The sequence below is a fragment of the Rousettus aegyptiacus genome, unplaced genomic scaffold (assembly GCF_014176215.1).
Source record: "Rousettus aegyptiacus isolate mRouAeg1 unplaced genomic scaffold, mRouAeg1.p scaffold_m13_p_7, whole genome shotgun sequence".
Taxonomy (NCBI): domain Eukaryota; kingdom Metazoa; phylum Chordata; class Mammalia; order Chiroptera; family Pteropodidae; genus Rousettus; species Rousettus aegyptiacus.
In genome coordinates, this window is record NW_023416310.1 from 58,202,339 (window position 1) to 58,229,785 (window position 27,447).

The 27,447-nt window shown below is 42.1% G+C and overlaps 1 protein-coding gene and 1 pseudogene across 1 annotated transcript; one reads left to right on the forward strand and one right to left on the reverse strand.

Annotated features, from left to right (window-relative positions):
• Nucleotides 1-3,564: 3,564 nt before the first annotated feature.
• On the forward strand, nt 3,565-3,683 carry LOC118606148 (annotated as a pseudogene).
• Nucleotides 3,684-21,514: 17,831 nt separating this feature from the next.
• TEX37 (testis expressed 37) lies at nt 21,515-24,497 on the reverse strand. The gene is made up of 3 exons (XM_016147878.2): nt 24,471-24,497; nt 23,761-23,853; nt 21,515-21,937 (listed from the first exon to the last, which is right to left on the reverse strand). Exons 1-3 carry the CDS (start codon nt 24,495-24,497, stop codon nt 21,515-21,517), a joined length of 543 nt encoding a protein of 180 aa, XP_016003364.2.
• Nucleotides 24,498-27,447: the final 2,950 nt, after the last annotated feature.

Below are 27,447 nucleotides of genomic sequence, written 5' to 3' on the forward strand. Positions count from 1 at the left end.
TATGGTTGACTCTTATTTTGGGAAATTAGCCCCCCCAAAGGGTAGTTTTTCGAATTTAAAAAACAGTCATACATCTACAAAGGATCATAACCCTACCCTCAAGGAAACTTACTCCAAACAAATGTCTTCTCTGTTACTTCCCAAAGACTTGACCAGGACCACGTCCTTTCTAAAATTCACTGGGCTCATAATCTAGAAACAGTTTATTACTGTTACGGCATTCGAAGTCTGGTAACACACAGGTCTCGGTCCTTATCACTGATGAAATAAATTTCCACTTAGTGACATTTATGAGAGGTATTATTTATTAACGGCACATTTTGAAGTAGAAAGCGAATCAAGTCTAAACTCGCTCACCACGTGGAAAAGAGGATATGTACCCTGGAGGGGAGAGGGTCATAGCCAGGGAAGGTAGAGAGCTGTAACCCTGGGGGAGGGGGAGGTCTACGTTATATTAGGGCTGTGATGGGTGCTTGCAAGGGTGTTACTAGGTGATTGGCACATGAGATCATTTTGATTGACAGTTGGCTGTTATGTATAACACTTGGCCTAGTGCACACATGCTTACCCAGAATTCTGTTATAATTATATTCGTGAATTTTCAAGCATATTATAATGATGATCTAATGAGGCCGAGGTTGTGGGCAGGTTAGGGTAGTACCTTCTGCATATGTGTCTCTGGCCAGATTAAACCAGCTATAGGTTATGGCCCTCCAGTCCTCTGTCTCCAGGGATGCAGGAAGGATTCTTGACCAACAGGGTGTTTTTTGGGTGATCTCTAAGATGGGTCTCTTCATTCCCCTGTAGCTCATGTCTGACTAGCTATCTCACAATTTCACAGTGCCTACTCTGTGCCAGGGACTGGGAACATAAAGGGGACCCTGCACTAAAGGGAGACCTCACAGAGAAAAGGACTGTAGCAATGCCAGTTGTATTGATACCACAATGTGTCTGATATGTTCCATGTGGAGGCATGTGGCATGCTGGCCTGACTAGGTACAAACCAGCTAGCCACAGCCTTTAAGAGTCAAAATGCATGATTACTTCCATTTTATAAATAATGTCAGTCCCACAAAGTTACAAGCATTTTGTAAGCTGAAAAATCACATCACAGATATTTATGCACTTGATCTAGACCCTCACTTCTCAGTGCAGCTTGATCATTGTCTTTCTTCCCAGGTTCTTCTTGGCTCCTGAACAGCCCACCTCCTTCTTCTTCATCTCTTGGTCAGTCTGCTTCAGTTGCTACCACCTTAACTCCCTTCCTCTTCAACCCAGCCAGGGATCTTGTGGATTGCTTTCTAGCACCCCAAGCCAGTCCCAGCTGTAGATCCCTTGATCCTCACAAACACCCTGAGAGCTAGCCCTGGCAGGCATTGTTATAGCCACTCTACCTGTGGTGAAACTCAAGCCCGGAAAGGTGCTGGGATCTGCCTAAGATCACAAGGCTGCAAGAGCAGAACTGGGACCAAATCCCGGCTACTCTGATTTCTAGTCAGAGTTTTGTCTACTCCCGTGTACCAAGCTGTCTAAGGATCTGCAAATTTTTACATAGCATAATCAAGCCTTCCTTCATTTTAATTCTGCAGTGCCTTTCCTGACCACAGTAGAAAAGCGGGCACGGGAAGTTACAGGGCTGGGCCAGCAGGACCTAGTAAGTCTTCGGTAGTAACCCAGCAATGTCCTATTCTCACCTAGAGCCCCTTCTCCTGACTCCAAACCCTACCACCCCTTTAAATTGTTGCTTTTTTGTCATCTTTCTGAGGCCCCTCCCTTTAACACTTAACTCTCCTTTTAGCACTTTGTCTTAATAACATGTCACTGTCAGGTCAGAGTAACTGATGTAAGTCAGCCTCCTCAATGGCTAAAGTCCAGAGCATATTGGTCCTGGGTTACATGTTTGTGGAATTGAATTTGGAGAACACAATCTAACATGTTTGCAGGGGAAAAATAGCCAAATGACGAATGTATCAGTTACTGCAATAAATATTTGGCAAAGGTTAAGGAGAAAAGATGATTGAACAATTCCGATGCTAAAAACACATAAAAGTCTCAAGTCCAGAGAGTTTTCTAAAGGAAAAAGGACCTTATGCTTTAAATTAAATGAGAAGAGAAATGAGCCAGGACACTTAGCACTGACATGGCTTTGCCTGATGCTGTCTCCTTTAGCCTAACTCCGTCTCCTTCCTCTTCCACTGGAGTGCATTACATCCCCCACCTCCAGCCCGGGCCCCTGAGGGAAGGATCTTCAGAGGAGAGCCCTGCAGGCCTGTTGACACTGTGCCAGGAGAAAGCATCAGGTTCTAGATTCCACCTTTCAGAGAGGCAGAAGTATTGAGGCAAGGACTGGTCCAGAGTCCATAAGATTTTCAGAGATTCTGAAAATTAGCGACCTGCTCTTCCCATTGCCTCCTACTAGCAGAGAGAAAAGCAGAAATGTATTATGTTCGGGTGATTTTCTTTTTCCATATTGTTTCTTACAGAAACTTTTCTCTGGATGCATTTACACCGAAAGCTATTACTATATTTCCCCCAAAGAAACAAAAATAGAAGAAGCTTCCAGTCCAACCACCGGCCATAGAGTCATTCTGTCTTACTTGTAGAGGGTGAGGCACTGCTTAAGGAGACTCCCGGCCCCAGATTCTATCCCTGTAACTACAAGCATGTCTATAGGTGACCGACGTAAACATAACAGATATAACAGAATTCGATCATACCAAGTCTCTGTCATGAACTACCTTTAAATTCTTCAGGTAGACAGTGACTTAAAACAAAACATAGGAGCAGTATATGCCCAGCTACTTCTAACGGTTGCAGTATTGCTAATCCCTCACTCAGCGCCCTGGTCTGGACGAGAGTAGCTCCCTTCTCTGACTCCTGCAGGCTCTGGGGCTCTACGAAAAGGTTAGGGTAGGAACAGTTCATGGGAGGGAGAGGGATGAGAAAGAGTGTTCTCAATGGTGGGAGCAGAGAGAAATAGATCGACTTGAGAATTATTTTTGAGGCAGAAAGCCCAGGACACGAATTAACTGAATACAGATGAAGGAGAAGATGGTGCCTCGGTTTCCGGTGCTGGAACTTCGATAGCATCGGAAGAAGGAGGGTGTGGTTTGAGGACAGGTATTCTCTTTTGAAAATAGTGAATTTCCCAGAACTCTGTAGTAAAAAGTTGGGGCTTTGTTCCAGAGGAAGTGAGAAGCCATTGAAGTTTCGGAGCTGAGGAAGGACATGCTGAGATTTTAAGGTCACCGTGGCAAGTGAGGAAGAAGGTTAATTGTAGAGAGAAGGAGCTGGGATGGAGAAGCATGCAGAAGGCCTCAATCCAGGAAGAGGCCAGAGGGCCTGAGCCACGTTGGTGGGAGCCAAATACATCCCTCCTCCAGAGACTAAAGATATCCTGGTCCCCAACAGCCCAGAAAGGCATCCTCTGTCATTGCTCTTTAGTGTTAAGTTTTGAAAGATTTCTTTAGGGACTGCTGCAGTGTGTGGGTTCCTATCTGCTGCCTTCTGAAGTGCCGTGAGCTTTCAGAGAGCACGCAGAGAACATTGTCAGAAACAATGACAGTCTAAGGCCATGCCACCCTGAACACGCCTGATCCTGTCTGATCTCGGAAGCTAAGCAAGGTCGGGCCTGGTTAGTACTTGGAAGGGAGCCCACCTAGGAAGACCAGGTGCTGCAGGTGTTGAAAGAAAAGAAAAAAGAAGAGAGAGAGAGAGAGAGAAATGAAAGAAAGAAATGAAAGAAACAAAAGAAAAAGAAACAATGACAGCAGCTTTGGGATATTGGCACCTCTTGCCAGCAGCAAGAGTGTGGATAGGAAGAGGAACTGGAACAAGGCCGAGTTTGCTGGCACAGAACTCAGGCGCCTCTGAGAGGAGCCTGGTAGAAAAATGTTACTACCTAGAAAGGTCACAAACCTGCCTAGAGGGAGTGACAGGGTTTGATACTGAGAAGTAATGAAGTGGGAGGACTCTTCTCTCTCCAAAAGAATCTTTTGAAGAAACACTCAGGGTAATGACTGAGTAAATGACGATGTGTTCATACTATGGATATTGTGCAAATAAGCTGGCTGCATAAACAGAATTATTAAATGTCTACTAAGCAGATAAGTGAAAATTCTACACATTGCAGAGGAGCATGAATAGAACAATTGCAACCCAATGAAATAGCTTCTATACCTGTTTAAATCAAATATTTTCATGGGCATGGTTACCTTAGGAAAGTAGAGTTGGGGAAGGAATATGAGGGAGAAGATTACTAACTTCATTATGCATCTCAGTATTGTTGACTTCTTCCAATAGATGCACACTGCTTTGGGGATTAATAATATTACATTTAAAAACAGGAAAAAGGAAACCAATAAACTGCATTTACAATATTTTAATTGATCTCATCTTTGTATCCTGCTTTATAGTTTAGAAGAGTTTAATGTGGTCTCACTTAATTCTACTAGGACCTCGGCAACTCAGATATTTTGATTGCTGTTTTATGTATGAGGAAACAAGGCAATTATTAAAATAACTACAGTAACACAACAGGATATTTCTGATGGTCCACTTATCATTCCACCATCCTCTTAGCATAACAATTCTTACTTCTCTGAATTCTCTTCAACCCAGAGGGCATTTTAGAGGAGTGACAGGTAACAAGACAGCACTGGGCTTTGCAACCAGTCTGCTGCATTACTATTGACTTGTTTACAATTTTCCTTTACTCTGTAATCTGTTTCCTCAACTGAAAATAACATCGTGAAGATTAAAGGATAAAATATATAATGTTTAGCATAGAAGTTGGTAAGTAGCAAGTACCCAATAAGTAGAGGCCTGAAATGAATTCGTTTCCACAGTTTCCTCAACTCTAAAATGGGCAGAATTGGTCAAGAGTATTGTGAGGATTAAATGACATAACTGAGTTAAAGAGTCACACAAATATATGCATACATGCAAATCTATGATTATATGATCAGAGGGAAGGGTATAGAAAGAACTCCTGGCTGTTGCTGTTGAATATTCAAGAAGTGGAAAGAAAACAAGATGTGAAGAAGGAAAGAAAAACAATCACATAGTAAAACATCTGATTATATGTAATATAAATACGCAATGTAAAACTTCGTTTCTGCAAAAATGTTGACAATGAATATGCATATGACAAGAACTAGAGGCTGGCATTTGATTATGTGTGGAAAACGTGTTACTCGTACGAAAGTACGCTAATTTAAGTGATCAAGAAGTGTCCTTTGTTACACTGAGGGGTTCGTGGCTGCTGTGGGGGCGGGGGGCACTGGGAATTTCTTTCTTCCAGGACTTTGACCCTAGGCTGCGGGTCAGCAGGTAGCCCGCGAGTCTTTGCTCTTTTGACTCGGCGGGTTGCCGAGGCACAGTGTGGCCCCAGGGTTTGGAGATCAAAGACAGAAGGCTGTGATCTCGTTACTCCAGGATGGAGCTGGGAATCTGGCTCCTGCGCCGCTGGAAGCGGCGCCAGAATTGTTTGTGCAAACACCCGGCTTGGGGAGGAAGAGTTCAGACAGGCCACGTGGGGGCGACAAGACACCGAGGAAAGGCTGGGGCGCCCTCGGGTTGGGGAGACTGGGTGCCGCAGAGTCAGTCCAGTGCGGCAAATGCAGGAGGGCAGGCTGAACAGCGAGTACAATGGGCAGTGGAGGTGTGGTGTTTAGAGCGTGGGGGTGGAGGCCGCACGGGAAGAAGAGGAGGTGGGTCAGGGGAGCGGCGCCCCTCTGGTCCTTGGTCACCACCCACCATCCACCCTCGGTGGGCTGCAAGAAGGTGGGCTCCTTCATGAGTTCTAAAGGCAAACATTTCTGGAATCCTTGCAGCATACCAAGCGCCTCTACTAGGCCCTGTATCTTCCTGAAATCTCATCTAATAGTCACAACTTTGGGAGATCATCGGCCTCATTTAATAGAGGAGAAAACAGGTTTACTGTGGATTTACCCCCAATGAATATAATCCAGCAAATCAAAGGTGAATTTTAAGTATTTTTACATAAGTAAATGAGTAAAAAGAATTCAACCTCGCTCTTCATTAGGGAAATACAAAGTGTAAGCAATAGTGAGATCTCATTTTTCCACTATTCCCTGGCAAACTTTAAAAGATTACTGGTGTGAGCAAAAGTGTAGTGAAAAGAAACTATTCCACACACTGTGAGGAATGCAAACTGGGATGCATTTCAATGGATTTTTGAGTCAGTATCTGTCTAAATTTGAAAGCTAATTCCTCTTTTGAAGCAGTAATTTCCCTTTTGGAATCTATTCTGCAGAAGCAATCACTCAGGTATAAATCTTAGTGGGAAAGGCAAGTAAAGCGATTTTTTTTTAAATGTGATTTACCTCGGTACCCTGCAGCAGCCTGGGGGCCTAAACCCGCTGGATCTGATTCCAGTGATCACTGCCCTTGGGCCTCTTCCTGAGGGGACAGGTGCCGGTGTGAGTGCTATGTGACTGCAGACTGCAGTGGGACCTCGGGGTGCTGGCGAAAATCACATGGGGGTGAGGGAGAGGTGTTCTAAGATTTAAATAATCAAAACTTTAGAACCTACATTTTAAAAAATCTCCCTTCGTTATTCTAAAGCACCACTTTTCTGTCTTAGCAAAATGTTAGAATCCTGGGCCCTTTAAAAAATGCCAATATCTCGGCTAAACTCCAGCCCCATAACTCACAACCTCAGGGTGTGGGTCCCAGGGGTTAGGATTCTTTGAAGCTCTCACATGATTCCTAGGTGCAGTCAAGGCTAAGAACCACAGGCCTTGCCACTCACAGTGTGGCTGCTGGACCAGGAGCCGTGGCAGAAATGGAGATTCTCTGGTTTCACCCCAGACCTGCTGAATCAGAATTCTCATTTTAACAGGAGCCCCAAGCAATTCATATGTACTTTAATGTTTTTGATAGACTGCGTGTGAGATTTTAGATTTATTTTAACCTGTAGCCTTGTCCTAGCCTGACAGCCAAGAGGGCAGGCCGGAACTCTTGCGCTGGCACCAATGAAATAAAAAGCTTGACCATGGTCAATTACACTAACATCTCCTGAGCAACTCCTTTGGGGTTCTAGGGGAAGCTATAGCTCCTCTTCCAGATTGCTATAATCTGGCTAAGTACAGGTTAAGAGAGAACTGGCCTGAAAAAGGTGCAAGTGCAGACAATCAGAACTCTAGGCTGATTAAAAGCTTAAATTTTTTTTTAAAAAGCATAAAAATTTTAAAGTAAATCGACAATGTGAGGCATCTAGTACGTGGCATTCATTGGTCTCTATCACCTCTCACTGGACCTCAAAATTTGTCTCCACACCTCTAATCTTGAACCAACTCAGGCTGACATGACAGAATGTTTTACTGCACAAATCTCGCCATGCTACTTATTATTCCCCGTTTACCATCTTCTGAAAACTCCTGGTTATCCCGATGTTAAAAGTCAAACTCATGAGTGTTGACACAAGAACATCCAAACCTGTAGAGAATTTTTATAAGAGTTTATTTGAGCCAAATTGACAACAATGCAAGGAAATAAGATCTCAAATGCTACAGGGAATGGCAATTTTACAGTTTCTTTTGTGCATTTGGAATTGAGGAAAAGTAAGGAAGGTTACATGGAGGTGGGGGAAAGCAAAGAGGGGATTGGATTACAGGATAGTTAACAAGACTATGTGCTCTCTTGAGGGTGGTTATCTCTTATTTCAAGGATGTGTTAACCTAGACACACGAAACAATGGACAGGGCTTTATTAAGGCAAAGATAAACTTTTTATTAGAGAAGTTATATACTTGAGGCATCACTACTCACCATGTTTGGAATTTATCATCAGATTGCCCTGTGAGGTTATTCTCCATAGAACCCCTTTTTCCTCCACAACTCCCCATTTTGGTCATAAATCAAAGGATGCATTGATGACCAGCCAAAGGATGCATTGATGGTCAACCTTTTGGTCAGAGAGGGTGCTCTCACAATGCTAGGAAGGCTTATTCCTGGGAAGTCTCAGTATAGATGTCATCTTGTTGAAACAGTGGACTATTGGGGGTGGGGCACTGCTGTAACCATGGGATGTGAGTTGAGGCCAAATTTTCCTAAAAAGAGAAGCCAATAGGTCTTATGGCCTTCGCTGTGAAAAAAAAAAACACTCTGGATCACTTCTGTCCTGTGAACTATCATAATTAGAGTTTTGTCATCTATCTGATTTTTCTGTATTTGGCATCTAGAATGAATACATAAACCATGAAAAAGTATTAACAGTTATCTTATACATATTCAGTTGGACTATCTAGGAAAACACAAAGAAGTATAATTATTATTATGGCTAATATTAGCAGACAAGTAAAGACGATCAAACAATTGGTTTCTGAGTTCAACATCAATCCGTAGGTATACAGGCCTGATGGGTGAGAGAACTGACAAACAAAATGGATGCAGTCAGGCTGCCTCCCAGCAAGCCATGTGATTTCCAGGTGGCCTTAGCTACGGAGTCCCAGGTGACCTTAGAAACAGTGTCTTATACGACTGGTAGATTGTGATTGATTATAGTACCTGGCCTTAAGCCATTATTATGCACCTTGTTATAAGAACGACCTGTACAGGCTGGGGGGAGCTGGAGCTGTGCCCATGCTTTGCCGTGTCCTGCTATGCCTGAATAAAGCTATGTCGCATTTGCCCATGGCTCCTTGCATATTCTTCCAGCTGCCAGAACCATGCACCCCAAGCTTTGGTACCTCAAAACCTGCAGAACAAGGCCTTGTCAATATCTTGGAATAGGTGTCGACCTCTGATGTCAGTGACTTCTCATCCTCAAGGAGTCTGATGTCCTTTGTAGGCAGGGGTGAAGGTAGATGTCCGTTCATGGTTAGACGCATGATAAAGTTCCTTTCTACAACTATGGAAAAGTCTTTTATTTGATGTGCTTTCCAATAAATAAAATCTCCAGGTGGCAGTCAATGATCTTTAAAGTCTGTCTCCTGGGAACTCTCTGTGAAAGGAAGTGGCTACCTACCTGACATTTTCCTGAAGTGACTTTATCAAATATCAGCAATAGTGTAAGATGTCACCTTTCAATGATGTCAGCTCATAAATTTCTTCTTCCAATTTAAGTCCAGCTTAAATGTATTTACTATGATGCATGAAGAAATGCAAAATGGAAAAATGGGTTTTAGCACGGAGCCTGGAAGAACCATGTGGTCCTCTTGGGCTTCCCATAGCCCTTGCTTATTTAATTTACAAGCATTGTTTACCCATGCAATATACCCTAGAATTTTTTTTATCACTTATTTTACAGTGCTTCCCATATAATTTAACATAAAAAACAAGTCTTTTGAGGTGTTCTAGGGGCCCTTTTTTAACACCACAAAGTTATTCCTAGTCTTTTTAATTACATATCTTGAGATATTTAACCCTTAAAACCTTAATTTCTAATAAAAACTAAGATGTCAAATTTATGAAAACATTTTATAACCTCTAGAAACATATTTCATAGACATCAAAGTCAGTTATTAACATGGACTTATTTTTGTAAACCTGAGTGAAATGTAAATATTATTTAGTATCAAAAACATATCAAAAGACATGTCTGTTCTATTTAAATGAACAAACTTAAGCTAGCTTTTGTTCACTAAGGATTAATCTTAGATTACATGAACTTGAAAAGTGAGTTTCTGTATTTCCAAGAATTTTAGAATATTCAATCCTTTTATAAGCACTCATCTTTAATTGTAACAATATCATCTGGAGGTACAAAATTATCTCACATTTACACCATACGTATACAGACACATATAGACACAGAGACCTTTTAGCCATGAGAAAAACTCACTAATTTATAAAAGAATAGTCGGATCTAAATTTTGTTTTGGAGGCATTTACAATTTATATCTGTCCTTGACAAGTTAAGCTCCAAATGACCTTCCTCCTTTTAAAATAGGAATGGCTGTTTTGAATATCTCAAAGAATAGGTTGCCACCTAAATGACATTATAGGTCAACCCATTTATCTAAATTCCCTTTTTGAAGCTTTGAAAGGTCAATTAAATATGCTTTCCATTCATCCTACCTAATTTTATAGCTGGCTTTTTCTAATTGTGCATGCAAAAGATTACTTTAGAAGTATCAAAGTATTCTCTTCGCAGCCTTAGTGTTAGTGGGAAGCTAACGTCCTGAGACTTGTCGGCCTCAGAAGCATGATTTCCCACTTTAATTTAATTAATTAATTATTATTATTATTATTATTATTTTTTTTGAGATCTGTAGAGTCTGAGCAAACTTTTAGGGAAAACTAGCCCTTATGTGCAGGTCTCCAGATGAGCCAAATGCGCTGGATATCCTTAAAGGAACATTTCATACCCTAGAGGAAATTTTTCCTCAGGCAGCCCCCACAAAGATTTTTGATCCCCTAAAAATACCTAAGATTTGGGTTGGGGAAGAAAATGTCCTTCTTTTTTGGAGCTAAAGAGAGTTCAGCCTCTCATTTAACAAACAAAGATTTTGCTCAGACTCTAAGTAAGCAATCTAATAAAAACCAAAATTTAAAGTAGCAACCCATTTTTACCCTCCTTTCCCTGGGTTATCTATAACTCTTATCTACCTCAAGGATTTTCTAAGGTCAGCTCAGATGATATCAGGACCTGCTACCTAAAGTAAGAAGGTCCAGTGTTCTTCTCAAGGAAACTCATCCGAGTGCACCTGATGCAAAGTGGGGAGCTGGATGGAGTGCAGTGGGCTCCTGCAGAGTGGGTCTGGGGGATCCTCCTGGCTAAGCCAAGAAAATGTCCACGTAAGAACGTCCAAACCTGTAGAGAATTCTCATGAGTTTATCTGAGCCAAACCAACAACAAAGCACAATCTCAAATGCTCTGGAGGACAGTTTTGAAGTTTCTTTTACATATTTGGAATTAAGGAGAGAAACTAAGGAAGATTCCATGGAGATGGGGGAAAGGAAGGCGGGGACAGAATTACAGGATAATTAACAAGATTGTGTGCTCTCTTGAGGGTGGCTTCCTAGGGGTTTGAAAGAGAGACATTTTCAAAAGTGTGTTAACTTAAATACACAAAAACAATGGACAGAGCTTGCTTAAGGCAAAGATAAACCTTTCACTAAAGAAGTTATATGCCTAGGACATCTAGTTAGGACTCAGGGATTTATGATCAGATCACCACGTTAGGTCACTTTGGTTAGATTTATTACAGTGCCCCTTTTTTGTCCATGTGAGCTTGGCATACGAGGCCCTCCACCAACTGACTCAGCTAGCCTCAACTCTGGATAACCGCTGCGTGCCTACTTTTTGTTCAGTAATAATGAATGAACCACTGGCCTTTCCCCAAGCTGCCATGTTCCATAGCTTCTCGGTTTGTCATGCCCTCTAAACTCCCTCTACCAACAGTAACCCACACCCCCTGGAAATTCCCCATCCCAGGTTAAGTGTTAAGATTGTGGTATCTGTGAATCTCCTCCTGATCATCTGTCACCTCAATGAAGATATCATTAGGAGGAGGTGTGTCACCTGACTTTGGCTTTATACATCTATCCCGTGAGAGCAGTATGACTGTTCCGTGGGCATAGCTTCTAATAGCCAAAACTCACCTGAGCTTGGACAAGTCAGGATACAGGTTAAGTGTGTGTAACACAAACCCACATTAATAGTGCCATAAACAAATGGTTCTTAACCTTGGCTTGGGAACTTTTACAATATCCAATGCTCGGGCTACACCCCAGACCAATTACATCAGAATTTGAGGAGGAGGGGGGCAGTCATCAATATATTTTTAATGCTCTCCAGGTGATACTAACGTGCAGTCAAGGTTGAGAACCATTGATGGTTTACTTCTGTCCCTTGGGGCATTCCAGATCTGCTGTTACTACTGTGTACCCCTCCAGAATCCAGATACCTTCTCTCTTGTCATCCTACTCACAAGATCCAACTTGGTTCAGGACTTGTCCAAGCTGCAGGATGGAGAAAGGGAAGATACACATATCACTTCTGCTTGTGGCCTATTGGCTGAAACTTAGTCAAATGGCAAGGGAAGCTGGGAAAGATAGTCTTTATTCTAGGTGGCCATGGCCCAACTGAAAAATACAGGGGTTCTGTTAATATAGAAGAGAACATGGTTATTGCAGGAAATCTAGCAGACCTCAAGCCAAGGAAGAATTCCCTAAAGAATAAAACTGTCATGTAATGGAACAAGCAATGTACATTACACATTAAATCACATCAGGAGAGAGCTATTGCTCCGAGGTAATCAGGTATTCACTCAGTCTGTCTTTCAGTTTATTCATTTGCAGTCCCCATGGCTAGTCACCCTGATCTCCTTCCTGTTCCATGAGCACCCCCATATGTCTTCTCCTTTAGACAGTCTTGTGCTTGCCAGGAGTCTCTCATCCACCAGAGCTTTTCCTATTGTTTGGGTCTCAGATAGTTCTGCTCTGACCACTAAATCCAGAGGTGCACTCCTACTCTTCTGTCAGTCCGCATCCCTTTTTTTTTTTTTTTTACTCGTATTTATAATTTTAAGAGATAGACTGCTGGGGTTCATAACCTAGCTCAGCCACTGACAGCTGGGTGACTTTTCTGTGCCTCTGTTTCTTATCTATATAATGGGGATAATCATGGTACCTGTCTTCATGGGGTTGCTAAGAGCATTAGTTATTTTATTTTCTATAAAATAGTTTGAGCTATTATGTCATTTTATCAGCTGTTTTTTCTTGCCAGCAGGGAAGCTCCCTGAGACCTTGCCTGACTGGTCGCTGTGGGGAAAACTGCCCCCAGAACAGTGCTTAGCACTCATGAGGCCTTCGGGAACTTGCATGGCGCAGTGAGCAGCACCCACTGTGCTCTCCTGCCTGCCTCAGAGGGGCCGCAGAGCCGTCATGTAGATCTCCGGAACGGGCGCCGGAGGTGGACACTGCACATCAGTTCTGCGTCTTAACAGGCCACCAGCTGATGGTGATGCAGCCCTGCCATGGACTGGGGGGTGAGAACAACCGGGTTAGACACCCTGAAAGTTCTCTCAACCCTACATGATGTGACCCCACTGTATAAGTTATTTTAAATTTAGTTCTTAACATTATGTGTTCGTGGTTAAAACTTTGAATGGTGAAAAGAATATGAGGTAAAATGTTTACCACCTTTGACTCTCCGTGTTCCTTCCCAGGGTCAGCTCTGTTTTCGGTTGCTAGCGTGTGCTCCCAGAAATCTCCCAGGCCTGTCCAGGCATGGATGTAGGTATCCCCTTTCGCAAAAAATGAGAAGAGATGCTATCCACTACTTGTTTTCTTGGTTTACTAGTCCATATGATTATGCCACATCTGTACCCATAGCGGCTTGTATTCCATTATGGCTGCACGGTGATGGACACTTGGATTTGTTCCAGGATTTTGCTGTTACAAATAATAATGTTGTGACTATGCCTGTACATAGTCATTGAGTACCTGTGTGACTCTACTCATTGGGACAAATTCCTAGGAGTAAAATCACCGAGCTGAACTGTAACTGTTTTTAGTGACCGGAAAGGCCTTACGAATAAAGTGCTAACTAACCACAGTGGATGAGAGTTGGCTTCTCTGCCCTTCGGACAGCACAGCACCAACTTTCCAATCTCCCCTAATTTGATCAGTGTAAAATGACATCTCTTTGTTGTTTACATGCACATTTATTTGATTATGAGGTTCAGCATCTTTCCATAAGTTTAAAAGCCATGTGTATTTCTTTTCCTGTGAATATTCCACATCTTTGCTAATTTTTCTGCACCCCTTTAACTTCAAAGCTTCTCAACAATTATCTATACTCAGTGCTTTCGATTCTTCTGTCCCATTCTCTCTCGATACCCTCTCCCATTCACCCTCCTTCAACCCCCCGGCTTCTTGCCAGCTCGGTAACCTTGTTGCTGTATCCAGTGGCAAGTCCTCAGTCCTCACATTTTCTGGCCCAGTAACTCCTTCCTGTCTCCCTGACTTCTCAACCTTGACCTGTCCTAGACAGTGGTCTTTGGACCACTTCTACACCTTGGCAACAGAGTCAGGTCTCTGGTTTTCAGTACCATCCATAGGCTGTTAACTGCCAAGTTTTGATCTCTAGCTGGCGAGACCTGTCCTCTGTGTAGCCAATTGCTTTCTCAAATCTGCACTTGGATGTCCTAGGAGTGTTTCAAACTTAACATTTCCAAAACCAAAACTGATCTTTCCTCAAAATCCATTTTGACCATCATCCTCTCCAACTAAATGAAAAGCAGTTCACCTTCCTGTTTGCACAAGCCTCAGGTCTTTCTCTCACATACCCCCGGCCAAACTGTTGGAGACCCTATTGGCTGTACCTTCAGATACACCCCCAAACCAACCACTTCTCATAGGCTCCACCTCTACAACTGTCACTTTGCTCCAAGTTGCCACCAACTCCCACATAAATTATCCTGACCCACTTCTCTGCTTTGACCTTTGCTCCCTCAGTCTTTTTGGCACCAGGGAGCCGAAGACTTCCTTTTAAAATAGAAATAAGGGTGTGTCGTCCCTTTGCTCATTACTTTCTAGTGGCTCCCATCTCATTTGGAATAAAGCTCAGAGCCTTTACAATGGTTCGCCAGTCCATAGACAATCCTGCAGTCCCTATGACTTCTTTGACCTCATTCTGTTGCTGTGACTCTGCCTTCCAGGCCCATCCCCCTCAGGGCATTTGCCTAGTCATTCCGCCCCACTCATCCCTGTGAGAAGATCTCTCCTCTTCAGGGCTTTGCTTGAATGTCACCTTCTCAGTGAGAACTGCCTGTATCAGTCTCCTTATCCTCTGTGCCTGATTTACTTTTCTCCATATCACTTGTTCCTTTCCAACATAGTATATACTTTCCTTATTTAGTGTATTGTCATCTTCCCAATCTGGTATAAAATTTGTGTTGTTATTATTTTTATTGTTGCAATATTCCCAACACTTAACTTTATGCCTGGCACATAAATATTAAACAAATATTTACTAAATAAGCAAATAATTGAATTTAAAAAATGTTTTCTCCTACATTATTGGGCTTTTTCTTCTTGGTGTGTAAGAGACTTAGATGCTTTTGCCATTTGTGTTGCAAATATGTGTCCAGTTTATCTTTGCCTTTTGATTTTATTATATTTTTTCCATTGAGAAATTTTTATTATTATCCAGGCAATGTATTAATTTTTAACTTTATAATTTCCAAGTTTTATGTCATACTTAGGGAAGCTTCCTTTTTTATTTAACATTTTATTTTATTTCAATTTTAGTTTCAAGTATACAGTACATTGGTTAGACATTTATGTAGTTTATGAAATGATCCCTCTAATTGCTCTTTTCTCTGGCTCTCCATCCAGCCATTACATTACTGCTGACTGCATTCCCTGTGCCGTGCTCCTCAGCCCTGTGACCATCTCTCAACTACTAATTTGTACTTCTTCTCTTCATCCCTTTCTTCCAGCCTCCCAACTCCCTCCTCTCTGGCCATCACCAGATTGTCCTCTATATTTGTAAGTCTGTTTTTGGTCAGTTTTTTTTTTTTTTAATTAGATTCTACATATACACGAAATCATATGGTACTTATCTTTCTCTGTATGACTTATTTTGCTCAACATAACAACCTCTAGGTCCATCCATGTCATTGCAAATGGCAGGATTTCATTTTTTTTATAGCTGAGTAATATTCCATTGTATATATGAACCACAACTTGTTTATCCAATCGTCTGTTGATGGGCATTTAGGTTGCTTCCATGTCTTGGCTGTTGTGAATAGCACTGTCATGAACATAGGGGTGCATAGATCTTTATGAGTTATTGTTTTCTTTGGATAAATACCCAGAAGTACAATTGCTGGGTCAAAAGGTAGATCCGTTTTTAATTATTTTAGGAACCTCCATACTGTTTTCCATAGTGGCTGTACCAATTTGCAATCCCATCAATAGTGTATGAGGGTTCCCTTTTCTCCACATCCTCGCCAACACTTGTTTTTGATTTATTGATGATAGCCATTCTGACAAGTGTGAGATGATATCTCATTGTGGTTTTAATTTGCATTTCTCCAATGATTAGCAACCTTGAGCATCTTTTCATATGTCTATTGGCCATCTGTATTTCCTCTGGATAAATATTCAGGTCTTCTGCCCATTTTTAAACTGGATTGTTTGTTTGTTTTTTTTGTTGTTAAATCGTATGAGTTCTTTATATATTTTGGATATTAACTCCTTATCAGGCGTATCATAAATGAATATCTTCTCCCATTCAGTAGATTGTCTTTTCATTTTGTTGATCGTTTCCTTTGCTGTGCAAAAACTTTTTAGTTTGATGTAGTCTAATTTGTTTATTTTTTCTTTTGTTTCCCTTATCCAAGGAGACTTATCTGAAAATAAATTACTATTAGCAATATCAGAGAGTTTACTGCCTATATTTTCTTCTAGAACTTGTATAGTTTCAGGTCTTACATTTAAGTGTTTAATACATTTTGAGTCTATTCTTGTGTATGGTGTATGAAGGTGGTCCAGTTTCATTTTTTTGCACGTATCTGTCTAATTTTCCCAACACTATTTGTAAAAATTTAATTGTGATAAAATATACACATAACATAAAATTTACTATTTTAACCATTTTTTAAAGTCTATAGTTTAGTAGCATTAAGTAATTCACATTGTTGTGCAACCATCACCACCATCCATTTCCGGAACTTTTTCATAATCCCATTCCCCTCTTTTCCCAGCCCTGGGCAACTACCATTCTGCCTACTGTCTCTATAGGTTTTGTTACTCTAGGTATTTCATGTAAGTGAAATACACACACACACACGCACACACACACACACACACACACGCACACACACACACCCCCAGATATATATGAAACGAAATTACTATTAGCAATATCAGAGAGTTTATTGCCTATATTTTCTTCTAGAAGTTTTATAGTGTGTGTGTGTGTGTGTGTGTACACACACACACACACATACATAATGTTTGGAAGTCAATGTACACCTTCCGGCATGTTGCTTGGCCAAAACCTCCTTGGGATGTTTCAATACATGCTTGCTCTGACACCCCCACGCCCACCCTCCACCCTCACTCTGCCCAGTTGTGAGTTTATCTGTAGCAGAGATTCACTGCTTTGTGCTCAGGACTTCCAGGAATGCTGCACCCTCTTCTGCTACTTCTCAAGTGTGATACAGAGCACCAGCCTCCAGCTGACTTGGATAAAAATGCAGATTCTTGGTGTTTGCTCCAGATCTAGTCACTCTCCATCCAGGCCTGATTGACCTGAGAACTCGGCATTTTATTAACAAGGAGCTGTCAAGCGACCCCCTGCTGGACACTCTTTCCGCCTGTAGCTGCCTGATCCAGGAGAGGGCACAGGGCAGGACAAGCCTGGAGTCTGCATCCTCACTCAGCTTTAGTTACTTATCCCCTCTGTGAAATGGGAGTAAGAATTCCTATGTCACGGAGGTTAAATGAGAATTAAGGGAGATACCATCTGGGGCTGTGTTTTGTAAACTCTGAAGAATATACACATGTAAGGGCTGCTAGCATTATCTTGGAGCCTCCCAGTCCGGTTTCTGCAGCCTCATCACCAGGACCTCTCCCCAGGCCAAAGAATGACAAAAGCATCCTTTCAATGGGCAGGGGAACACTGTGCTGGCAGTGGCAAATTTACAAGCAAGTGCAGCAAAACGGGTGGCAGTTCGGCAGTTCGTCCTCTTTTATGTTAATAATTGAAAAGAACACTTTATTAACCTTAAAAAAATTTTTAAATGCATTCTATTTGTACCTTATGAGATGGGTGTAATTATCCTCATTTCACAGATGAGAAAGCTGAAGGTTTTTATGGAACTGAGATTTCATGAAAAGAAGAAGTCAGACTTCAGATCCTGTGACATTTGGCCATATCACCTGAATGAACCCTAGGTTTCCTCAGCTATAAAATGAGGGTGACAGCTGCATTAGCTCAATAGTTATAATGGGAATTTAGTATGATAATGAATGTGCTGTGCTTAACACTGGAACTGGCACATCTGGGTGGTGGGGTCCCCCTCCGCAGGGCCTGCTCAAAATTCCGTGCCTCACCCTTATGTGAAGGGACCTCAGGGGTCTCTATAAAAGACAATGAGGGTGGCTCCCAGTATCCAGCCATCTTCTTTCCCAGGAATAAATTGGTCAAGAAGCTAAGAGTCTTCTTTTGAGAACATTAAAATGTCTGTTGACCAAGGCAGGCTTCTCCTGGGTCTATCAATTAAACACAGTTATTAGACCAGGCCAGAGTTGGAACTAGGAAGGCACTTGGGGAGAGGTGGCCCAAACCCAATTTGTAGTTCCCTTTGTCCTGCTGTCTTCCCAAAGATGACTCCAATTGGTAGAGAGTATTGTTTAGTGGGCAAAGTTGTGGGCCATTCTCACGAATGCCTGCTCAGATACCTTCACCTGACATTGCCAGGCACTGAGGGCTTCCCCAGCTGAAGGTGGACATACCCTGGTGGGAGCTTGAAGCTGTTGGAGACAAGAGCCTGGAGAGCCGCTAAGAAAATGTGTGGAGGTCAGGCCAGGGCCACCTCCTTCCTGTGTCTCCCCTTTGAAAGCCCTTTCTCCCTTTCGCCCCCATTCATTCCTTTGATATTTTTTTGAACACCTGCTATATGCCAAGTTCCAGGACCAGTGAAGATAAACAGAACACTCTCTGAGATAAATAAACAAACAGTAATAATTCGAAAGATAATAAAAATAAAAATTAAAAAGATTTTAAAATTTTGAGCCCTATTTGCCAGGCTCTAGGTGTTTACTCATGTAATCCTCATAGCACCCCTTCTGAGAGACGTAGGAATGAAGAGATTTGGGAACGCATAGGAATAGCAAACTGATAGGGACAGGAGGTTGTCAAAACAGGCTTTTTCAAAGAGGCAATGATTCAGCTGGGGTAAAGCAGAACAAGGAGCTTTCTAGCAGACAGAAACAGCAAATGTAAAGGTACAGAGGTGGGAAATGCTGAATATGCATGAAGGGAAGGTAGCAGGTGAGGTTGGAAGGGTCGGTGCCACAGGTGAAGGGCCCCAGGGGAGGCAGTTATGCTGGAAGATGAGAAATAATCATCTTCTGTGTGTGCCAATTCTCCTGGGGTAATATGGGGAGGAACAGTAGGTGGCATTCCTGGGTACCAACAGAAGAAGCCTATTGCAGCGAGCCTGGATGGAGAGTCAAGTCAGACAGAGATTTCTGAGACAGAATCTTGGGACTGAGATAGAATCTCAGGATTTCAGTGGTTCTTGACCAGATAAATTGACAGCCCTATTTGTCAGCCTCCAGGCACCTCCATGGGAAGGTGCAGAAAGTGCCTTAAAGGCAGCCTTAAACCCCTCTTGGAGTTTCAACCCATCTTCCCCTCTTGAGTGGATTTCTCCCTGGGCCCCTCTACTTACTGCTGTCCTCTCTGGATCCAAAGACCCAGGTGACAGTTAGCTTTCTTGCTCTGTCCACTCCTGTGGTGATGTCCAGGCACATCTTGGTGACCTATTTTATACCTTAAGCACAGCCAGTCATACCCCTTGTAAGTCCATGATGAAGGAAGGTCATAACTTCCTGAATACCTGAAGGACAGCTCTGAATCTGGCCCATCTTCTTGGTCCAGGCCATTGTTCACACTAATGGATGGTTAACCAATGAAACTTGAACCTTAAGGAATAAGACAACTATTGCATTAAAGGGGTTCTCATCATTTATTTAGAAGAAAAAATGACATAAAACATTCCAAAAATGACTGAAATCTTGGGGTTGGAATCAGATAAATCTGGAATTCAAATTCTCCTTGGACTTCTGTTACTTCAATTGTATGTGAGGATAAAATAATGCTTGTGATGTGTGCAACATGGAACCTGGTATATAACAAGTGATCAATAAAAGAGTTTCTATTGTTCATTGGAGATGTAGCAATAAACCAAATGAGCAAAAAAGAGTAGCTTTTGTTATTAATGTTTTTACTTCAACTGAATCATTTGATGGAAATAACTATGTGCTAAAACTGTCAACGAATCTACATGACCCAACACTAAAAAAAAAAATGTTATTAACTAGCCTTAAGAGGTAGTGAACTTTTGTTCATAGACACCCTAGAGGAATTATGAGTAAAATGGACTCACTAAAGATTGTAAAAAGTAAGGGAGAAGGAGCACACTGGTAAGGAAACATTTCATAACTCATGAAGAGATATGGATCATTTGCATAATTATTCAACCTCACCAAGGATCAGAAAGACTATACTATCAAACCTACAGACTTTTCTCTCTCTCCCTCTCTTCCTCCATCACTTTTTCTTCCTTCTTCCTTCCTTCCTTTGCTTCCTCTCCTGCTTTTCCTTCTTCCCTATCCCTTTCTCCTTCTCCATCCTCTTCCTCTTCTTTCTTTTTTTCTTTTTCTTAGTGAGCATAGCAAGGATGGCAAGGATATTATTCTAAATTAGACATACTTATAAACAGCTACTGGTAGTCTGAAGGACTATATCTTTAATTTTCCTTCCTTTCCTTTCCTTTTTTCATCCCCCCCCCCGACCTTTTCCTGTTTTAATGTTTCATTATGGAAATTTTCAAACACACAAAAGTGCAGAATAGGATAACGAACTTCCACATACCCATCACCCAGCTGTGACGTTTATTTTGTCACTGGTATTGTTTCACCTAGTCCCCTATTCTACTAACACTGTTTATTTGGCCGGAGCATTTTAAAGTAAATTCCCTTTTTTTAGAAGGCCACCAATCCTATTGGATTAGGTTCCACCTTTATGACCTCATTTAACCTTACTTTAGCCCTAAAGGCCCTATCTCCAAATACAGTCACATTAGGGGTTAGGGTTTCAACATATGAATTTTGGGGGGGACACAATTTAGTCTATAGTGGCCATTTTAGACCCAGAGATGGAAACCACAGCAAAGATGCTCCACCCCCACCCCCCCACCCCGCCACTTGACTGTCTACCTTATGTTTTTCAAGTCACTGTATTTGGTTCTCTTTGTCGCAGAAGCTTAGCCTATTTCTTAACTGACTTTTCTATGTATGTGTTTACAAAGCTACATGCTGCAAGAAGAAAAGTATACAACGATGGCTTCTAAATGCTAAATGGTTGATTGCTACAAGGGTAGAAGAGGTAAATAAACTGAAATGCGAATATTGACACGAAAAGTTATCCAACAGTATTTCAAGTTTTACAATCTTATCAAACATTCAGATGACTATGGGAAATGTAGTTTTTCCCATTTGGTAAGTAAATGCCTAAAACAGTAAGAACCTTTACAGCAGGACTCTTCATTATAATGAAACATCACACAGATTCTAGCCCTCCAGACACACCGGTGTTCCTTCCCTCCCTGCCTCCTGTGGTGGGGATGCTGTGTACCAGGGCAGACCAGGGAGTAAGGCACAGCAACTGCAGTCCCAATGCTGCTGCAACATCTTTCCAGGGCTTTATTCTCAGTTCTCTCTGTAATCCAAGGCCAGAACAAGGATTTCCTTGTGAGAGGGAGGAATTTCCACAGTGACCTTGGGAGTTGTTCTCACCCCTTCTACTGGTAAAATGGGAGCAGGGGCCCCCATCGGTTCAAGACGGGGACCTTGGCTGTATGGTGATGCGGACAGACGCAGCCGGGCAGTAGAAAGTAGCCTTTGGCCGCCTCCGTAGCAGGTTGGCGCTCCGGCTCCAAGAGGCACGGAAAGTCGGCACTCTGGTGGACCCCATTCAGATAGCCCTGGGGCAGGTACTGGCCATGAGAAACTGGGTACACGGAAGGGCAGATGCTGGTGAGCCTGCCTTCCTCCTCCCCTGTGGTTTCACGCTCCGGTGGTGGGAAGAAGCCCGGGTTTCCCAGGTCTTTGGCGGTCATGTAGGGTCTTTTAAAGGCAGGGTATCCATCCTCTAGCTTGGGGTAGGGGCCACGGATGGGCCTATAAAACTCTTTTTCCCGGAGTTGGGCGTCCAGCTTCACTTGCTGTGGGAACAAATCACACATGAATGGAGGGCTGAGTGAGGTGAAAGGCAATGTAGCTTCCTTGGAAGTATCCAAGACAGAGCACACTTTCCGTTACTAAGAAATATTTTCTTTAACTGTGTATAGAGCCAGGTGGGTACTAGACTAATCAAGGGGATCACTTCATAAATTATATAAATGTCTAACTCCTATAGCTTACACTTGAAACTAACATAAAATAATATTAAATGTCGACTGCAATTGTAAAAAGTTTTAAGAGTAAATTTTTTAAAATTAGTTTCTGAATGGTAATATATACGACAGAGGCAAATACTGAAACAATACAAAAGGGTTAATAGTGAAAAGCCTCTTTGCCACCACCCTCCTGCCTTGGTTCCCATCTCCAGACACAATCACTGTCATCAGTGGTTTTTTTTTTTTTTTTTGTATCTTCCCAGAAATATTTTTTATATATATAAACATATATGTACATATCCACATCCCTGGTTTGTACATGAATGATGCATATTATAATTCCACTCTGCGCTTCGCTTCCACGTAATAACGTATCTCAGAAATTGTGCCACCTTTGTATAGATCTTATTATTATTTTTAGTGGAGATGCCTCAAGATAGGAAAGGATTTCTTAAACAAGACTTGAAAAGAGAAATGATAAAGGGAAAGACTGATACATCTGGCTATAATAAAATAAGAATTTCCATTCACTGAAAGACAGAGTGAAAAGACAAACCACCAACGGGAAGACAGTTTTGCCATATACCTAATGGACAAATGAAAGGTGTCCAGAATTTAAATGACTCTTACAAATTAATAAGAAAAAGGCAAGTAATTCAATAAAAAAATGGGCAAAAGATATGAAAAGACATTTCACAGAATAAATACTTATAAATAAGTGAAAAGGTGCTGAGCGTCATTAATAATCAGTGAAATGAGAATAATGACAGGAAAATGTTATTTTAAACCTGCCAAATTGACAAAATTTAAAAAACTCTGATAATACCAAGCAATGGCAAGATCAGAGAGCTACAGGAGTGACTACCTCTGCTGATGAGAAAGCAAATTGATGCAACCACTTTAAAAAACGGTGATGTCCCTTCCCTATGACACACGACTCCACAGCTGGGAGGGGTGAACTTGCGCATGTGAGGCTGTGCCTCATCTTCACTGCAGCATTCGGGGGTGAGAGGTTAACACAAAAGTAATTAACTCAATTGTTGGCCAATAAGAGAAGGGACAAACATATGGTGGCACATTCATGCAATGTAATACCATACAGCAGAAAATGAAGAATGTGCCATATGTTTGGCAAAAAATAAAAGTAACAGAAGATTATAGATAATATGATCCAATATATAATAAAGTGTATAGAAGGCAAACCCAAACAATTTGTTTAGAGGTAATACATACCTACAGTGTAAAACTACTTAAAAAAACACACACACACACAGCTAGAGAATGATTAACCCAAAACTCAGAACAGTGGCTACTCTGGAGGGGAGGGGAGGGGTATGAGCAGGAAGGAGCTCATGGGGCCCTAAGGTACTGTTAATGCTACTTGATAATGAGTACATTGGTGTTTGGCTTATCAATGTCATTTAAACCACAAGCATAAATTATTTACACTCTTCTGTACATGACTTATATTCAGTGTACATTTTAGAACATACACACACACACACACACACACACACACACACGACCTCTTAGATGTCCTGGCACTGGGTATTGTTCTAAATAAGAGACTCTAATGTCCTCATTATAAACATGAAATAAAGATGATTTCAGTGAACAGCTGAATGGAAGACAAGATAGTGACTTCTTACCTCGTGTGGTGTGACCCTGGAGTACTTGTGCTTCCCGTAGGGTTTATAGTTGACCATGTAGGAGCTTTGGTACATGTCTAAATCCACGGGGGCCTAAAGGGCAAGAGTGAATTTAAAGCAAAAGGTCCCATCTTGTCGTTCCTGCACTTAAAGGCACTCAGAAGCCTGGCATTTGGAGTCCTTCACGATCTGGCTTCCACTGGCCTTTCCCACCACCCTTGGCTCCCCTCCATGGCCTCTGTGCTCCAGCCTCTCTTCACCCGTGTCTGGCACATGCTTTTATCCCCTTCCGGAAACACTAGTTGGACTCCTCACCAGCTGGCGAACTCCTCCTACATATCCTTCAACACCCAGATTAAATCTCTCCCCCAAAACATCTCAACCACCCACCCTTTTATTCCCCGCCTCCCAGAAATTAAATTCTTTCTCCTCTGCTTTCATAGCATATTTTATAGCCCTCACTACAGCAGTTATTGTGGTGTATTGTAATTGATTTAATGAAGTACAATAGATTAGAATTTAATTTTAGGCATCTCCGCAGCAGTGTCCAACACTGAGGATGCCTAATAAATACATGCTGAATAAATAAATGAACCTCCAGAAAGTTGTAAACCCTTAGCTTTCTTTTGTTTAAAAAGAAAAGCATTCAAGATTAATGACCAGAAGGATGCCCAAAGAGCCTAAGACCTGGCTGTCCCCATAACACTTACCTGTCTAGGGTACACCACACCTGCCATCGTAGATGACCTAGGCACAGACAAGTTGGTTAGCCTTGCTTCTTGTCACAGGCAGAGAAAGCAGCCACTGTCCACAGAGCTCTGCCAACCAAGCACTACTTCCCCAGTCCTCTTAACCCCGCCTTGCACATTATTCAGTCATCGGGGGGTTGATGGTGGCAGCAGGGATAAACGGGCTGGTGGACAGGGGCCCTGGGGCAAAGGGGCTGGAGCAGGATCCAGAAAGACTTGCAGCTGTTGGGAACATCAGATGTGCCTCTTAAGCAGAGATGAATCTACTAGAAGGGCAAGTTGTATGCTGCTTAATGTTTAACAATTACCTTTAAGGGGCAAATAAACCCTGGTTTGCAGTCTTTGCCAGTTTTTGTGGCTTACATACTTTCACCATGGCCCATTTTGAGCTATCAACATAATGTCATTGATGCAGAGTTTTGAAGATGTACACAGAATGGGCTCTCAGAGCCAAGATGAGCTGACTCCATCACACAGGTCCCACCAAACTGGGACTTTGAACTACCTGGAGGAAGCGAGGTTCAAGCCTAGGACTTAGACGCACCCCGATTCAGAAGCACGGACCATGTTTTCTGATGGAGATTGGGGGTATCCAGCATGAAGACAGTTGTGAGGCTCTGTGTTCGTAGTTGAATGGTAGTGTGTGTAGGCGCAACCCTGCCCCTTGCCCCCCAGCCCTGAAGTCCTGCAGAGAGTCCTTACTGCCCAGGCACTGGGGAGCTCCCTGGGGACACACCTTATCTTGTGTTCTTGCACCCTTAAGTTCTTGATTGGTAATCCATTTCATTCCCATGGAACCCTGCCCTGAGTCCCATTCCATTCAGTGGGCTGTGGCCCAGCAGGGTGGTTGCCAGACCTCAACTGACCTCTGTGTCTCGTCCTTTTTGTGCAAGATAGCACCTCTCCTGCAGCTAGGGACCAGCTTCAGTGCAAAACGGCACCTACCCCTCCTCTGCCAAAGGGAAGATAATGCTCCTGTCCTTCCAGCTCCAGGTGCCCCTGCTTCATGGAGCGGACCGCTGCTGTGTCCTTCTGCCACACCTGCCTTTGAGATGAACCCTGAACTGCATCATGCAGTCTGTTTTGGTCACAGCTCCTAGTCATTGTGATTGGATGACTGACCAACCTCCCGCATGTCAGATCCCCTGTCCCTGTCTCACCCCTCTCACGTGGACACACTGGTGTCCCAGGACACCTGAGGGGACATGAACCCTGGCAGCATCAGAAAGTACCTGGGAGGCAGGGCTTTCCAATACTCTACAGAATTGATCTATTTCCAAGAGAAGGAGATGAGCAGAACCTGTGAATTCTGACATCATCAAACTGTGTGTGACTGAGTCCACTTTATACCAAAGCCCCTCTAGGCCTCTGTTGCCTGAAAGCCTCACTCACCCCTCTTCCATCTGTCAAAATTCCACCGTCTTTCATACTCATTAGGATGCTCTAATCCAAAAATGAAAAGTAACAACTGTTGGCAAGGAAGTGGAGTAATTAGAACCCTTGAAATTGGAACCAGCATTGCTGGTAGAAATGTAAAATGGTATATAGTTTGGTGGAAAACAGTTTGGTGTTTCCTCAAAAAGTTAAACATAGATTTACCACATGATCTTGCAATTCTACTTCTGAGAATATACCCCAAAGAACTGAAAGCTGCGGCTTGTACAGATACTTGTACACCCATGTTCATAGCAGCATTACTCACAATAGTCAAAAAGTGGAAGCTACCCAAATGTCCAACTACTAATGAATGGATAAACAAAAGTGTGGTATATACCTACAATGGAATATTATTCAGCTTTAAAAAAAGAAGGAAATTCTAATACATGCCACAACATGGATGAACTGTGCAAAACATTAAGCTAAGTGAAATAAGCTGAACATAAAGGACAAATATTGTATGATTTCACTTGTATAAGGTACTAGAGTCATCAAATTCCTAGAGACAGAAACTAGAACCATGGTTGCCAGGGGCCACAGTGAAAGAGGAATGAGGAGTAATCATTTAATGGGTATAGAGTTTCAGTTTGGGAAGATGAAAAAGTTCTGGAAAAAACAGTGGTTATGATTGCACAACATTGTAAATGTCTTCAATGTCACTAAACTTGTATACTTAAAAAATGGTTAAAATAATAAATTTTGTTCTATATATTTACAATTTTTAACTCATTTCCTGTTTAGAAAAAAAAAAGCGCAGCTTGCTGCCAGCGTAAATTTAATTAACATAATAAACTCTTTTGGGGCTGAAGCAAATCTAACTGGTTTTCAATGTGAAATAAAATATTAAAACTGTTCTTGGAGTTATTTCTAAACAGAACTTGTCTCTGGCCCTAATATAACAGAAACGTATACATAAATGGGATTCATCAAGTAAATCTTTGGTTAACAACTGCTGGAGAATGATGTTAAATTAACATCACGTGTAGGAATGCTACGTTTCCTAGGAGTTGACATTTTCAGCGATCGAGAATTATTGTATTTTGTAAATGGAAATACCACTACTAAAAACAGAATGCTATAAATAGAATGATGTTATTTGGTCATTTGTTTCCACAGACTATTGATATACTAGAGCGATATGAAAACAATAATAAGAGTGAGAGATTTCATGGCGAACTTTGCGGGTAAATTTGGAACCGTAATCCGCGAGTTATCTCGGGGTAAACGCTGTAGCCGCCAGTGCCGCCAGTGAGTATTCTTGGCGCAAATGAGAAATGGGTTTAAAAAGGTTTAAAAAATGAGTTTAAAAAGGCCACTCTCTTTAAGGGCCACCTCCTCCGGGAAGCTCCCTTGGCGTCTCACTAGATGCCACCATAGATCCCTTCATTTATTCAATCAGTATTTACTGAGCACTTATTTATTGGGCACTGTTCTGAACCTTGTGGATTCAATGATGAATAAAATAGATGAAAATCCCTGCTTGCACTGAGCTCACATTCTG

What these genes read in the sequence shown, in the direction of transcription:
- TEX37 (XM_016147878.2), bottom strand. Translation starts at nt 24,497, where the DNA reads ATGGCAGGTGTGGTGTACCCTAGACAG. An exon ending in GTGTGGTGTACCCTAGACAG is followed by an intron (nt 23,854 to 24,470) that starts GTAAGTGTTATG and finishes CTTGCCCTTTAG; the next exon opens with GCCCCCGTGGATTTAGACAT. An exon ending in CCAGGGTCACACCACACGAG is followed by an intron (nt 21,938 to 23,760) that starts GTAAGAAGTCAC and finishes TTGTTCCCACAG; the next exon opens with CAAGTGAAGCTGGACGCCCA.